The sequence below is a fragment of the Silurus aristotelis genome, assembly GCF_946808225.1.
Source record: "Silurus aristotelis genome assembly, chromosome: 14".
In the NCBI taxonomy this organism is placed as follows: domain Eukaryota; kingdom Metazoa; phylum Chordata; class Actinopteri; order Siluriformes; family Siluridae; genus Silurus; species Silurus aristotelis.
The window spans coordinates 5135074-5151500 of record NC_139587.1 but is presented as its reverse complement, the minus strand read 5'-3'; the positions used below and the strand labels follow the sequence as shown (position 1 = coordinate 5151500).

Here is a 16427-nt window from a genome sequence, read left to right as displayed (position 1 = left end):
TTGCACATTGTTAAAAATACAAAAAGTATGTTGTAAAGTTATTAGATATACATTTAAGTAGGTCTTAAAAGAGAAAAGCCTTGACATTTCATAATGCTAGTAAATTGTCTCAATTTGGAGTTTTCAATCACAACTGTGCATGCTTTCAATTAAAGTTTATGTGACTTGTATTAGCTAACCAAATTATATTTAATAAACAACAATTACATTTACACAGTTATAATATTGATTTTTTCGTACCAAATGTTTGATCAGATATCATGTGCCATGCTAAAAAAAGATCAGATATACAAATTAATGTCATACTTAAGCCAATAAAAAACACAAACACACATAGAAATGCATATTACATGACAGGGGCATTATTATATAAGACATTTTAAATATATTATCGCAACGAGGCTTTTGTTTTGACAACATAAATATGGACGTGAAAGACCCGGAAGTTTATGTTCGTGCTGCGTTCACATCGCGGAAGTAAATTGAGGTTTTGTTTTGGTAAATTGTGTGGTTTCAGGGTGTATTTACTTTTTAATCCCAGTGATAAAGCGGTGTGTTTTACATTGTAATGGGAGGATTTGGAGTGATGGCTAATGAGGAATCAGTGGATTATTCCGTGCATGAAGCGTGGAACGAAGCGACCAACGTGTACCTGCTTGTTATTTTGGTCAGTTTTGCTCTGCTGATGTACGCTAGAAAGTAAGACAATCTTATTTTAATTGCGGTGACTCTATAAACATAAACATGGATGTGTGGCCTTCAAAACAAGTTCGATATGATGCCTTAAATAAACATTCACACCTCAGCATTGTGCTGTTTTATATCCTGGAACTGAAAATAGGAAATGAATAATTGCGTTTATCTGTCAGTATTTCATATTTCAAGTTTATAAAATTATAATTGACCTGTAAATCAGCAGTGTGGCAAAGTTATTTACAACTATATTATATAACATTATATAACAAAAAATATGAAACTGATTGCATAATTAGTTCAAATGCAATTACACTTAATCACATAATTAGTAAATAAACACATTTATGAAGACTTTAAATCTATGATAAAATGTTTAAAACAAACAAAGTAAAGGTTGATCTCTCTCTCTCTCTCATATAATATATATATATATATATACACACACACACACACACACACACACACACACACACACACGTGTGTATGTGTATATACATATATAATTAGATTACTTTAAACTTTGTCATTATGCATGTACAGAGCCAATGAAATGCATTTATTTAGAAGTGCATAAGTGGCCTATTTACTATAAATAAATAGCAGTGTGACAAATAAGGGTTCTATCTATCTATCTATCTATCTATCTATCTATCTATCTATCTATCTATCTATCTATCTATCTATATATATATATATATATATATATCAAGTACATTGCTATTTGCTATTCCAGAGTATCACACAATCGCTACATCACCTATCAGAGTAACAACAGAGAGACAAAGGTGCAAAGAAAAGCTCCCTGACATGGTATGAGGAAAAACCTTAAGAGAATTCTGGCTGGAAGTAAACATCTGGGTGGCACCATATGTCTGTTCATGATATTCATATTTTCCAAGTCTTAAGCAAACTATACATGTACTATAGAAATACTATACTATATGCCAACATTCTGCAACACTTTTACCCTGAACATTCTGGGTACAAATGACTTCCTTTATGCAGAACACATTTAAATTATATTTGAGTTATTGAGGTTTGGAGTAAACCTGTTTAATGTGATCTATTTAGAATGCAGAAAAATTGTAATAACTGATTATAATTGGGTTATAACTGGAGTATAATTTGCATCTCTGTCACTAAAACATATCATGTACTCACTGTCTGTGAACATCTTTAAGCACTTCAATATATGCATTTAGATAGATGCATTTATTTGCCACATCTACAGTATAGCACAGTGATGCGGTTACAGGGAGAAGAGGTGGAGAAGGTGGAGGACTTCAGGTACCTGGGGTCAACAGTGCAAAGTAATGGAAAGTGTGTTAGAGAAGTGAAGAAAAGAGTGTAGGCAGGGTGGAGTGGGTGGAGAAGAGTGATAGTAGGAGTGATTTGTGATAGAAGGATTTCTGCAAAAGGGACAGTATAGCACAGTGATATTCTTTAGTCTCATATCGCAGCTTGTGAGGAAGCTGGTTTTAGAGTGCAGGGACAGCCGTGATACAGTGTATCTGGAGCAGAGAGAGGTAAGGGCCTTGCTCAAGGGCCCAACAATGGCAGCTTGGTGGTGCTGGGGCTTGAACAATCAAACATCTTATCAATATCCCCGAGCCTTTACTGTTAACCTTTTGATATATCTACCACTTATATCTTGATATACCTTATAAAACTCCCATGTAGTACTTGATAGTTTTTAGGATTCACTTTAATTTGCACACAGCCCCTAAACATGATGCTCATCATAATAACAATATCAATAAAATCATTTTCTTTCCCAAAAGGAATAAGAGGAAGATCATGCGCATATTTACGATGCCTCCCACAGTGGGATCTGCTCCGGAGCCTAATTTCTACGACAGCCTACAGAAAGTGCGGCTCAGACAGCAGCTGGAGATGTATTCTCTCTGTGAGTCAGAGACCGCCCTCATACCTTCTCTTTTACTCAGTTAATTCACACTGACCATTTTATGAAATCAAAAATATTCTTTCTCTTATCGCTCTTCCCTTTCGTAGCCCGGAAGTTTGATCAGCAGGGCCAGGCACAGGAGTGTGTGCAGCTGTCGATGGAATGATTGAGACATGACTGCTCTGTGTGAAGGTCAACTGATTACACGAATGTGAAGAAGCTGTGTGTCGATGCTGTGAAGTTTTTGGTGTTCAATATTTCAGCTGCAGTTGATTTAATTTTGTCTTTCAGAAGACTGAACATGAAACACACACACACACATACACACACACACACACACACACACACACACACACACACACACACACACACACACACACACACTGAGTTAAAATATTAATATTTTACTTGTATATTTTATCTTTTTCTTGCATAAACTGCTAAGTAAGCGATAGAAAATAAGAAAAGTACCACGTCTGAGTCACACAACTGAATTGTAATGACCAGTTGCTGCCACCCAGTGGCTGATTCTATGAATAGCAGCATTGAACTAGCAAGCTATTTTCCCCGTTTCTACATTCTGATAAATTCTAATAACCAGAAGTGCAGTCATGCTTCTACAAATACTTAAAAAAAATGTAAGAAATAAGTTGATTAGGTTATATGTTTTGTTTTCTTTGTAATATGTTCCATGATAATCTACTGTATCGTTAGCCGTTGATCAGAAAGCATATGTAAATTCTTTGCCCTTTTTCAATAATAATAGGTTTTGCAATTGTTTATTATTATTATTATTATTATTATTATTATTAATAATAATAATAATAATAATAATAATAATAATAATAATAATAATAACAACAAAAATGACCATTGGGATTTTGTTTAACGTCTTGCATGTTGAAGGTAATGCATTTTGACAAACTACCTTTGACAATGTCGCCCTCTGGCGGCCGTTCGGGGTGGCGGCGAAATTTTCAGTGCTTTTATGTCTTTAAAATAATAATAATAATAATTAATAATGATAATATTTATTATCATTATTATTATTGGTTAATAATAATAGTATTAAGCAGTTTTTGTTATAAATTTTCTACATCACATCACGTGCAAGTCCTTTTTTTTGTTTCCAGCAGTCACCACATGGAAGTTTTTGGTTGCACATTTTAAATTTTATTAAGTTTTGTTTAAATTAAACAGATTAAGACAGAAACCCGCAATTTGAAAAACATGGGGAACAAAAAAAGAATCTAGAAGAATAAAAAAGGTAAATAAAATACTTAGAAGAAAAACAATAAGTACCCTGTGTGAATGTCATCATTTTAAAGTATTTGTTTCATTTCATTTCATGAATTGTTCATCTGAATCTAAAATGGTCGTATTCATTCATATATATATATATATATATATATATATATATATATATATATATATATATATATATATATATATATATATATATATATACATACACACACACACACACACACACACACACACACACACACACACACACACACACACCAGTTTTATGTTTTATTACCTATCTGCTTACAGTGTGGTATGTGTAGTAAGCATGCAGTAAAAAGCATGTATTCTACAATGCTGCTGGATTATTACACTAATCATCCTGTTCAAAATTTTGGCATTGACAAAAAGACAGGAGGTGAAGCTGGAGGTGGCAGAGTTGAAGATGCTGTAATTTCCATTGGGAGGGACGAGGATGGGCAGGATTAGAAATGAGTATATTAGAGTGCATGCACTGGTAGGACATTTTAGAGACGAGGTGAGAGAGGTTGAGAGATTGAGATGGTTTGGTCATGTGCAGAGGAGGAACATGGGGTATATCAGTAGAAGAATGCTGAGGATGGATCCAGACTTATGATGGGGGTCATTGTCTTGTACAGTAAAATTGGTTCCAATTAGCTGCAATCCAGACGTAATTAAATGACAAGTATGGGACGGTTGCCATGTTGGATCAGTATTTCTTTCACCATTCAACCTACATTTAACCTACATTTCTGGAATGAGTATAATATATACTGTAACTTGGGAAGTGGAACCTTACATTCATCCAAGACCTACTGTTATTGCCTAAGGTGAGAGTTTGATGGAAATCAATACTATTAAGGTACCTAGTTTGTATAAACAAAAGCAACATGCATGTGTCTCTCAGAAACTAGGTGTACCTAAACTTTTCACAGGCACTGATGAGTTTTGAAATCATAAAGGAAGTTGAAAAGGGGTCAAATAAGCAGAAGATGCTGTAAAAAAAAATTTTCTTAAGAAGAAAATCTTAATCTTACAAGTGAAAAGTGTTCCGACTGACCATGTCACAAACATTTCTCTATAGCTCGAGTGCTCATGTATTTGGCATCATTGATAAGAAAAAGGCAAACTATAGTAAAGGAGAGAGTTGAATGTGTCAAAAAAATTAGTTAAATTTCAGTGTGTTCAAGTCGCCTTTCTAACAGGTTGCTGCACATAAGGATAAATCTCAGATCTCTGTACAAATAAATGACATATAGCATCATTTTCACAGAAAACCCCATGAGAGATATGTTTTTTTTAACTGACCCTGTCATTCATCTTTCCTTTTCCATGTTTCTATCAATTTTTCATCTCAGGACGATTCACTACACGAAGAGAAATGGAATCTGTCAGATTAGTAAACTGGGACCTTATTTCCCACAATCCCCTAAAATCTCCACAGACATTTTTTATTTGTATTCGTTGGTATATTTTGTTCCAGAGCCCGGGGTTTTGGAGATGTAATTTTCTTGTTCAGCATCTCTGCTTCTTTCTTTCCTGATCATTTATCAAACATCTGTAAGTGTTATTATACAAGAGAATATTTGAGAGTCCAGACACGTGTGGCAGGTACCAGCAAAACATTTTCCCTCTCTTTCTTTTTTCACTTATCAAATAAAGACTTTGCTCTGTACATATATTATGCAAGGGAGCTGTAAGAGTCGATATAGCACAGACATCAACAAACATCTTCAAGTCCGTTTTAAAAGGCTCTCGAACTTAAAGAAACAGAAGAGGTACCAGGACCTGTTGATTTCAACACGTCTGTCAGTGGTGGTTTTGTGTTTACTGCAGCGGTGCCACCCTGCCTGCGCTGCCGGCCCTGCCTCCGCCTCGCCAGCCTGCTCTACACCCTGTTCAGCTCCTCTGGGAACTGCAGATCCAGACAGATGTAAACATGTCCTGACCACACGGCCTGGATTTCCTCCAGCAGACTGCGAAAACACCAGCACATCCGCACACTCCGGCTAAACATGACTAACAGAACACTGCTGCTTTATTGCAGAAATGCAGCTACGCACCATAACGATGCACTTTTAAACTGAAATCTTTATAATGAAAGACTTAGGGTCGAAAGAAAGCAATAAAACACCTGGGGATGTGTCATTACAGACAACAGGTTAGCATGATGCAACATGACTGTATTACCACAACATAGATGATGATTATGATATCAAAGAATTCCTAGCAGGTTTAATTCCTCTTACACTATAATAATTTGCCTATTCAAACCACAATTATTTATAAAACAATCATCATCCATTTAGAGTTACATTATGTTGTACATCATGTATTTAGTTAAAAAGATAGTTACAAAGTGCTGACAACCGAGACTTTTTTATGCAGTTAATAAGAAGTGTCTGCTCAGCAAAGTTCCTGTGTAAGTTGTTACTCTAGAAAACCTTTTTAATGCATTTGTATGTAAACCAATGATTGACTTACAGTAAGAGCTGCTGCTATAAAAAAGTAATCCACAGCTTCTGCTCAACCTGAACAGAGAATTCACCTGTGCTGTAGATGAATATATTCATAATGTAGTGAGAGCTAAACTAATATCAATATTTAATTAAGAGTCAGTATTGTCCAGACAGTGCTAGTTATACAGATATTAAACAACCGATTGTTTCGGTTGTCCCTGTAAAAACTTCTACTACCGTACTTGTAAACCGATTAAATAAAAACAGATACTGTTGTTAGACTGGCATTCATATTTTTGCTGATGTTCTTCTTCTAATTAATACATAAATACTTGATATTGAAACCAATTATTCAGTGATTTTGCCACACATAATTTTGGTCTGTCTGTGTATCTGTCTGTGTATCTGTCTGTTTATTTGTCCCCCTGCCTTCCTGCCTTCCTGCCTTCCTGCCTTCCTGTCTGTCTGTCTGTCTGTCTGTCTGTCTGTCTGTCTGTCTGTCTGTCTGTCTATCTATCTATCTATCTATCTATCTATCTATCTATCTATCTATCTAATCTAATCTAATCTAATCTAATCTAATCTATCTGCAACTGGAGAGTGAAGGAAAAACAGCCAACAAGCACTCACCATTCAACCTCCATACATGTTCTTTCCTAATTTGGATGTCTTTGATATTACAATGTTTACTGTGTAAATAAAAATGTTATCATTTTAACACTTGGTGGTAAAATACTCTTTAAACATATAGTGGAAATGTTTTGCAGGAGACAATTGGTTAACTTAAACCCATAGTGAGCTCTGATTTTTCTTCCCATATACTAAATCAATCAATCAATCTACACACCATATTCATAAGGTAGTGTATATTTATTTTTTGCTCATGGAGGGCGCCATTAATTCTGAAATTGACAGCAACTGTTTGTGATGGTTTTTACTTTGAAACTGTTATTTACGTCTCTATTTTTAACGAATTTTTTTTTATTTCTGATAGCATTTCTACCCATAGAGTCTGAAATGCTATACTTATATAAAATTTGACTTGCAAATTTATTAGCTTGTGTGTTTATTGTGGCGTTTGCTATTGCCGTTTTGTCCTGCTTTTGTAAAAAATTGCATATTTTATAAGATGTCGTGTCAAACGTGCACTTTAAAAGCTGCTACAAATGCAGCTGACGGCCTTAAACAAATGAGACGTGTGTCGAGACTCTCTGTGCTGCTGGTTTGTTTTAATTCACAGGGACAAATGTGGGTCACAATCAAACGGCCGTCTCCTTGTGAAAAACATGCAACTTTCATTTCATCTCGTTCCCTTTTCTCTTAGTTCTCTCCAGCTGTTCTTCTTTTAAAAGTCTATACGCCACAGTGAGTGTGTGCTTCCACATTGCATGTCTCTGGATCTTGCCGAAGATCAGATGTGACAATTGCCTTCATCCTCCCCTCAGCTCTGGCGTTCTGAATCCCTTCTCATCTCATCGCTCTGTCCTCTACCTCTCATTTCTTTTTTGTCACAGGTGGTACGTCGCATCGGTTGGGAGTTAAAAAGGACAGGTGCTAATTAGAGGAGTGGAGCGAGACAGCACAGTGAATAATAAGACATTTAGAAGATGAAACTGTAATCTTGGAGCAGTGGAAGCAGGCATGCTTGGTGCTTCTGTGTTCTCTTGCACACTTCTTTTGCTCAGGCAGCACTGACGGATCAAACGGGAGCTGGCGGAGGTGTGAGAAGCTTGCGTTGCTGCTGCGCCTCGTTTCTCACCCTTCATCCGCGAAAGCCTTAAACCAATAAAGAACAGCAGGCTCATTTGTTGTCACTAAGCACAACAGACTTTGCTTTCTTAACTTCAGCCGGAAGAGATTTGGAAGAGTTCACTGCACCATTCTCAATAATTCATAGTAATTCTTTCACAAGGGAGCTTGAATCGCTGCTCTCAATCATTTAAAATGTTCTGTCGCCATTTTAAAGTCAGAGGTCTTACAATTTAAGAAGGATCGAGTAGTCAAATGTCATATAAAAATTTAATAAAGCATTGATGGAAACAAAAAGTAAGAAATAATTGACTTTAGTCCATTTAATTATACGAAAAATAATGCACATTCAATTATACCTGCTAAAGACTGACAAATAGAATATAATAAAATGAAGAATATATTAATGTATCCATTAAAAACAAAACAAGAGTCAAATGTAACAGAATATTTTTTACTTACAATATGTACTCAGGTAAGCTTGAGAAGCACCTGCTTTAATTAATCTACAAGTACAACTCAATAAAAATATACTGTAATGGACTAAATGTAGCATGTTACCTCACACACCCTTCTCTATAGAAGTCCATGAGTGTCTCTGTTTTAGACTTGGTGACTCCATTGAGTTCATCCTGCCTCACTTGACCCCCACAGTTCCTCATGAGCACAGAGTCATCCGTCATGGCCACTGTGTTTAGCTCTGCGCCGACTCGATGCCCTCAGGGGCTCCTACATCAGGTCTGCTCCAGTCACTGGTAGATAACAGGCCAAGGAAAGGCCTGAGTGCCAGCCGCTGCTGAGGCCAGACCTGAACAGCAAACACAGGCTGACGTTCATCTCACGACCCCTATTTTCCCTGCTGAGTAGAGCCAGACTATGTTCATCTTTTTTTCTCTACACGAAAAACATGAGGGGAAATGAAAGGCAATGATCATGGTTGGCCAACAGGACACCTCTATCAATATTTACTCAGTCATAAAAACAGACACTAGAAGAACAAACCCAGTTCAGTCTGTTTGGGTGGAGAGCCAGGTGGCTCTGCCAAGCCGGAGTTCAACGCTCTAAAATCCAGCAGGTAACTTAACAAATTATTTTCCTACTACCGAGGTGTCATAGTGGTCAAGAGATGTTTTTAAACACTACAGCAATACATTTCTCTATATGACAACTAGCAAAGAGATAGTGTGTGGTTATGCTTATGCTAACGTTTGTTAGATTACTAATGAAGAGCTAATGTTTTTTCAAGTTCATTGATTCCATGAGTAACTAAAACAAATGTATGGGTGTTCATTTTAAATGCAATTTTACTCATTACTGTATAAGTTTACAACATATTAAATGAAAGATTTGTAAATGAAATATATATAATATCATCCGAAATTCTATTCAGAGTTGTATTAAATGTCAGAGCCAATCACAGATGTCAGTGATTCAAGCCAGTTCTTTAAAAAAAATTTGGCGGTGGAAAATAGTTGCCTGATTGTTTACATAATTGCAGCAATGTATATGAATACTTATTATTATTATTGTTGATTTTATACTGTTATTTCTAATAGCTTAAGTAAGCAATAATAGTGTATTTATATTATTAATGTAGTGAGTGCAGATTTAGCTACTTTTTTCATATACTCATTTATATATTTAGCAAATATTTTATTTACAGTTAGAAAATTCAAGTATGTTGAGCCATGTATTGCAGTTGTGCTGTCTAAAAAGTTTCAGCTTTTTCAGCATCACTGTGCCAGCCTTTGATTATCGTCTGTCTCTAGACTGTTCACCTGACAGTGTCAGTCAGGTAAACTGGCCAGCTGGTGTTAGTTTGGCTCCTCAGTGCCATTCTCACGGCTTCATCAGGTGCCTGTCTGTTATTGACTCAGACAGGCTGCCTCCTGCCGCCTGCCTGTTTGTCACTACTGACTCTTTTGCTTACCTTCTCCACCTTGAGTGTTTCTGAGAATACTTGGCCTGGCAGCAGCTGTAGCCATAAGAGAAGCTTGTTTCCTTTTCTCAATACCGTTTAAAGATTAATCTATTAAACCATAAAATGCTAGGCATACTTATAAAGTGTTCTGTGTTCCCTGGGGGCCTTATCAGGTGAAACAGATGTGACTAACAGCTGGCACTGGAGTAGCACAGCAGCTGCCAGGGTACTGGCGAAAAGCTGAAGTCTGCTTCCTTCATGGCTATTGGTTCCATCATCATATGTTAACCATGTGTCCCTGTGAAACTGATATAGAGGCAGATTAATTTCGGTATTGCTCTTCTGATGTGATGCTAATAAACATACTCATACGAACGCAGCAGCTTTTATTAATGACATAAAATTTATTGAATTGCACCTGGAACCTTGCAGAAGTAAATGGGATCTAACATGTTCCATATGCGATCATAACCGGCTTCTGGCGGTCATATGTGACTGGTTCATGTGGACATTAGCTTACTATAGAACCACATCTAAGGCGCCATTCACCCACTCCAGCCTTTCTGACCACACTTCACCGGATATCCTTTATTGTTTCTACACCCACCTCATTTGTGTTACCCATTTGCCAGTTTCTGAACTACCTCAAATTGGTCCATATCTTCATCTCTTTGATGATTTGAGAAAAAATTTGCTTTCTTTCTTATTTTTTTACTTCTCAGGGTTGAGGATGAGGACATAGCCTGCACTATTGCTGCTGCACTTTTCAAGGCTGACCTGCTGATTGATTTGCAGCTGCTCTGACAGCCAGGGTTCATTGATGAGCACCGGCAATTGCTAGTCAGCTATATCGTCCAGCCAGCTCTCCCTAATGAACAATTACAGACTATGAGTCCCCATACCGTATCTTCCTCTCTCAGACACTGCTCATTCTCCCTCACTTTCCTCCCTCACTTCCCTCGCTCACCCAAAGACGTTCACAATGTGGAAAAAAACCCATACATTTATACATTTGCAAATTATAATGAGTAAACTCGATTCGTCTTCAGGCTGTCATCATATTGGCTTACATATTTACAGTAGCCGTTAAATTAATGGTGGAGATATGCTAAGTAGTGCAGGACCAAACAAATGTTTCACTATATTTTGTCATTATTAGTTCCTTGCATAAGTATCCACCGCCTTTAGTAGTGTTACAACCTGGAAAAGAAATGTTTTTTAATTGGGATTGTATGCACACCATCCACTTTATTAATAACACCTGTACACCTGTAGATTCATGAAAGTATCCAGTCATTAGTCAGCAGCAATAAATCGTTCATTACAAATGGAGCTGTTCTGCTCATATCAAACATCAGAATGAGGAAAACATTCCTCTGCGGCAACCTTACCGATGACATGGTTGTTGTGTATATGTTGGTGTCAGACAAGCTGTTTTGAATATTTCAGGAACTGATGATCTCTAAAAATCACACACAACAGTCTAAGGAGTGGACACAAAATAGTGCAAAAAACCCATACCAACAAAAAATGTCAGTAAACAATAGTTCTTTGAGTGGAAAAGCCTTCTTGATGAGAGTGGTCATAGGGGAATGGCCAGACTGGGTCAGAGTGGTTATTTAAATAAACACTCTTTACAACTGTGGTAAGCAGAAAAGCATATCAGAATGTACCGTCCATTGAACCTTTAAGAGGGATGGATTACAAAAGCAAATCACCACATTAGTTTTTATTGCCTTCACTCAAGAGTAGAAATGTACAAAAGAAGAATTGAATGCTACAGTAGGCACAGGATCAATGATACTGCACTGCTGACTGGTAAAAAAACCTGGAAAAAGATCAGGTGACAGAAAGTCATTGAGAGCATTCAGAGTTTTTTCTTCATTCTGATATTTTTTCATTTGAACCTTAACTAAAACTCTTGTCATCAACTGGACAGATATTATTAATTGCATGGATGATAAATGATGACTGACTAATTAGATAATAAAATAAAGATGCAGGTGTACAGGTGTTTCTAAAAAAACGTGTGTGGTGAGCATGTGTCATGAAACTACACAGAACAGATTAAAAAAACAATATAGTGTATACCTTTATGGGGAAAAAAAAAAAACACAAAGGTATTTAGACCTTCCACCTTGCTATAAAATGTCTATATTAGTTTTCTTAGAAAAACATGCTTCACATCTTGGGTCCAGTCATGTCTAATTCTGAATGTATATTAAAAAAAAAGGCCATTACTTGTACAAAAATGTATTTAAAATGCGAAAATGCTAAATTGTATTTTTGTTCCTCATGTTGATCTTGTCAAAATGAGTTGTGCACTGATTTTCACAAACCATATACAAATGTGACTAAAAAAAAGTATACCATATCAGGTTTATTGTTCAGTCTGTCCTGTTTTACAGAATCATTAATTCTTGAACTGTATGCTTGGCTTACAGCTATGTTGCTGAGCTCACACACACCTGCCGATACTCACAGGCATCTTCATTGCTGGTTTTGCACTGACCTTTGAAAAAAAAATTTTATCGTGTGAAAATGATGTGAGAGATCATTTAATTTTTTCCTTTTTTCCTTTTGATGTTGCACTGTAAATGCTATACTTTTATTCAGCAGAATGTTGAGACCACGTGGCTGCTGATAATTCATCTGGTATTTTACCAAGTTCAATTATATTTCCTGGCCATTAGTTTGTATGAGCTATGAACATGTCTGGCGTAAACGCATAGCAGGAATTTCTATGCCAATCTGGCTGTAGTTTAGTCTGGTGATTAAAAAAAGCTAATTATTTTGAACTTCACCCAATACACACATACAGACACACGCTCTATTTTCATCTGAGTTTGTGGTCACGGCTGGAATTCACTGACACGAAAGATGAGAGTTTTGGGGAGAACTGAGAAGGAATTTAGTGAAAATTCCCCTGGTTGTGTAAAACAGGGCAGTGCTGATGGAGCTCTAGAAATAAAGAGCGTGAGTAGGGAGTGTGGTTCGCCATAATTACAAAGCTCTTAAACTCTGGCTCAGATGCGCTGTCTGACTGCAGCCTGGCTCACACACACACATGTACACGCCTCTGTCTGCTGGAACTAAACTATGTTTTTTACTCAATTTTCACATGTCTAGAACTATAAAAAGCATGTTACAAGATGTATAAGAGCTCTCACTTGAGAGGAAAGAAATGGTTTCTGTTATCTTGTAAGTAACCACAGTTTGTGTTTCAAGACAAAGAAATGAATGGCTTGAAACTAGCTGTAAGAAATTACCTTACATACACCGTACATATATTTAAATCTTGCACACACATGCTGATTATCCATCAAATGTTGATTCATTTTGCAAAAAGAGGAAATCATGAAATGTAAAATTCCCCTTATACAGCAGTGATCTGATAATTTTTTTTTTGTAGAAGACAATCGTTGTTAATAGTCTCCTTACAAGTGTTTCATATGTCAATGATTCTGAGTTATTTCTTGGTTAAATAACAGCATGGTTATCAATTTAAACTTGAACTAAAACTGAAACTAGAACTTCCAGGAACTACCTGGAACTACCCAACCCAGAACTATTAAAATCACCCGGAACAATCCTACTTGGAGCGATCTGACACTACCTGAAACTATCTTGCCTGAACAAACCAACCTGGAACTACCCAGAATAACCTGTAACTCCCCAAAACAACAGAGAAATATCCTGAAATATCCTACCCTGGCCAATACTTATATGGAAGGTCTTCAGGAGGACAGTCAAACAAGTATGTGTGTGTGTGTGTGTGTGTGTGTGTGTGTGTGTGTGCGCGTATGTGTGTGTGTGTGTGTGTGTGCGTGTGTGCGTGCTTGTGTGCGTGTGTGTGTGAGCGTATGTACAGTATGTGCGAGGAAAATTGCAACCGAGAGAACCTGGCTGATTGACATATCATATAATCAAAAGTCTGACGGCAGGTCTCAGCTGTGAGAGAGCAGGTTTGCAGGTGTCTCGCTGTTCAAAATGACCCTGATTATGGCTGTCATTGGAAAATTATTATGAGAACTTTCAGAACAATTTTGCATTTCATGAGAACTTGAAAGCCTTACTGCATACTGAACACAGAAATTACCATCTGGTTGAAGATTTTTTTTTTTTTAACTGACTGAACAATTTACTCAGAACAGAGAGAATGGATTACAGTAACAGCCTGGTTTATAGTCTAGTGATTTAAAATACATTTACACAACACATGGAACATTTGTATCATAATCTAACATAAAATAACACTTACATCATTTTTATACCTGGTCAAATTTTCTTTGTGTTCACATGGCTTTTGTTAATTTTCTATGACCAGAAATGGAATTCAGTAAGATTTATGTCTCACATGTTTTTAATATTTTATGAAACCACTAATGCATAAATCACTCCCTTTTTCAGCTCTTGCTTTCTCCATCTTCCCATTGCAGCACAAATGGCACTCAGTTTAAAAACCTAGTTTTTCACTGCTGTAATACAAAAATATGGCAGTATTCTCAAGCAGAGAAGGACTCTTTATAAGCACTTCCAGTTGTTTTACAAGCCCCCACACTTTGTTGGCCTCAGTCTGTGGTGAGATCTGGGATTAGAGCTGAGACTGGATCCAGACGTCCTAGTCTTCTCCTCTCCACCCTCTATTAGCAACATGCCGAGAGGTCTCTGTAATGGTTATTAGTAATGTGTGGAAGAACATTTTGTATAGAAAATGTATATATTGAGATACCTGACATTTCCAACCTTATATGGTTTTTCACCAAATATTTGCTACAAAATTAAAGGCACAAAATTGTGTGATTTTTCTCTGAAATTATCCCTTCAGTTGAACTATGAGACCCACACCTGTTCTAGCATGACAATGCATCTAATAATAATTACATCCTTGTGGCTGAATGAGCCCAAATCTTTAGAAGCACACTCCAAACTCTAGTGAAACGTCTTCACAGAAGAGTGACTAAATGTGGATTGGGATGTTTAAAAAGCACATACCAATTTTCAGGTCAGGTTTTTTATACATTTTTATCCATATAGTGTATGTGTATAAACCAGTCATTAATATTGAAATGTGTTAAACAAAGTGCCATTATGATTATTATTATCTAGTTCAGTCCAACTTCTGAAAAAAAAACCCACTTTTAGCTGCTGCTCAGCTCAAGTCTAGACACCACTAATTAACTGCCATAATAAACTGCAATCGGCTTTTGCAGCATAGCGCTGAATGTTATGTCTGAATTTGTTCCTTGCTTAATTTATCGTGCATTAGTTTGGGTGCAGCTGTTTTGTCAATTCTCAGTTAACTATACTAACCCATTGACTTTTTAAGATATCTAATGCATTGACTAAAAACATCTCCCACTTATCAATAACTCACTGTTATAGTTACTGTATAAAACTATTATAGTTAGGCCTTCTCCATAAACATTGATCATGCTAGCTGACTGTCCTCAATTCCACCTTACATTCATGTTATGTGTTTTACAACATGATAAGCGTTTCATGTTTTTTAAGGTTTTCTTTTTTTAAACTTATAGCATTTGTTTCAGTTTCTTTCCTGTGTCTGTCTGATTGGGTGGTTCCCTTAATGTGTGCACCCTTTGTTTTCATCTTGTATGGCATGTAGTGGAGTTAGACATCTTTAATAGTGGCAGTAATTTTTTATAGTGTCTTTTTTTTTATAGTCTTTATAATGTCTAAGAAATTATTATTATTATTCCGAAAAGCGTCATTGCAGTCTAAACTGAAGCATATCACTATACTTGTCAGTGTATTCGTTTTTCTTTCATGTAGTACACTTCAAACTGCCTAAATCAGAAAAGGAGAGAACCGATTTGATTCCAATTATTTTCAGTGTCCATCTCCATAACTTTACCTGTCTACCTCACTTAAGTGCTTGTCTGAGAGGCATTGTTGACTCTTCTTCATTATGTCCCATCAACCTTAATTCATTCCAGGGCAAAGTTTACTGTTTACAAGCAAGAATGCAATTTTTCTGATGTGAAAGGGACAGACATGGTTTAACAATATACATTCATGCAGGTACACCAAACAGGCATAACAGCATTAACTTCTTCAGCAATTTGAGCTACAGTAGCTCATCTGTTGGATCAGACCACATGGGCCAACCTTCGCTTCCCACCTGCATTAATGAGCCTTGGTCACCAGTTCACAGAGGTGGCAAAAGTGCACACATCCTTCACTTAAGTAGAAGTACAGATACACATGTTTTAAAATACTCCAGTAAAAGTTGAAGTACTGACTATCCTTTTTTACTCAAGTTAAAGTAAAGAGGTTTGGGCTCTGTGTACTTGTACTTAAGAAAAATACAGCCATTACTACTACCTGTTTCAGTGTCATGCTGGTAACTGCACCTCACATCATATTAATAATAGGGCTGTCAATCGAATAAAATATTTAATTGCGA

The 16427-nt window shown here is 36.5% G+C and overlaps 1 protein-coding gene and 1 long non-coding RNA gene across 2 annotated transcripts; one reads left to right on the top strand and one right to left on the bottom strand.

The window, feature by feature from the left end:
• The first annotated feature begins 442 nt into the window (after positions 1 to 442).
• smim19 (small integral membrane protein 19) lies at positions 443 to 3070 on the top strand. The gene is made up of 3 exons (XM_083561404.1): positions 443 to 699; positions 2478 to 2602; positions 2710 to 3070. The coding sequence occupies exons 1-3, from the start codon at positions 569 to 571 to the stop codon at positions 2766 to 2768; spliced, it is 315 nt and encodes a 104-aa protein (XP_083417530.1). The 5' UTR covers positions 443 to 568; the 3' UTR covers positions 2769 to 3070.
• A 4368-nt stretch (positions 3071 to 7438) lies between these two features.
• On the bottom strand, positions 7439 to 8970 carry LOC310737383. The gene is made up of 2 exons (XR_014536817.1): positions 8641 to 8970; positions 7439 to 8106 (listed from the first exon to the last, which is right to left on the bottom strand). It is a non-coding gene; the product is annotated as an uncharacterized lncRNA (long non-coding RNA).
• Between the last annotated feature and the right edge of the window lie 7457 nt (positions 8971 to 16427).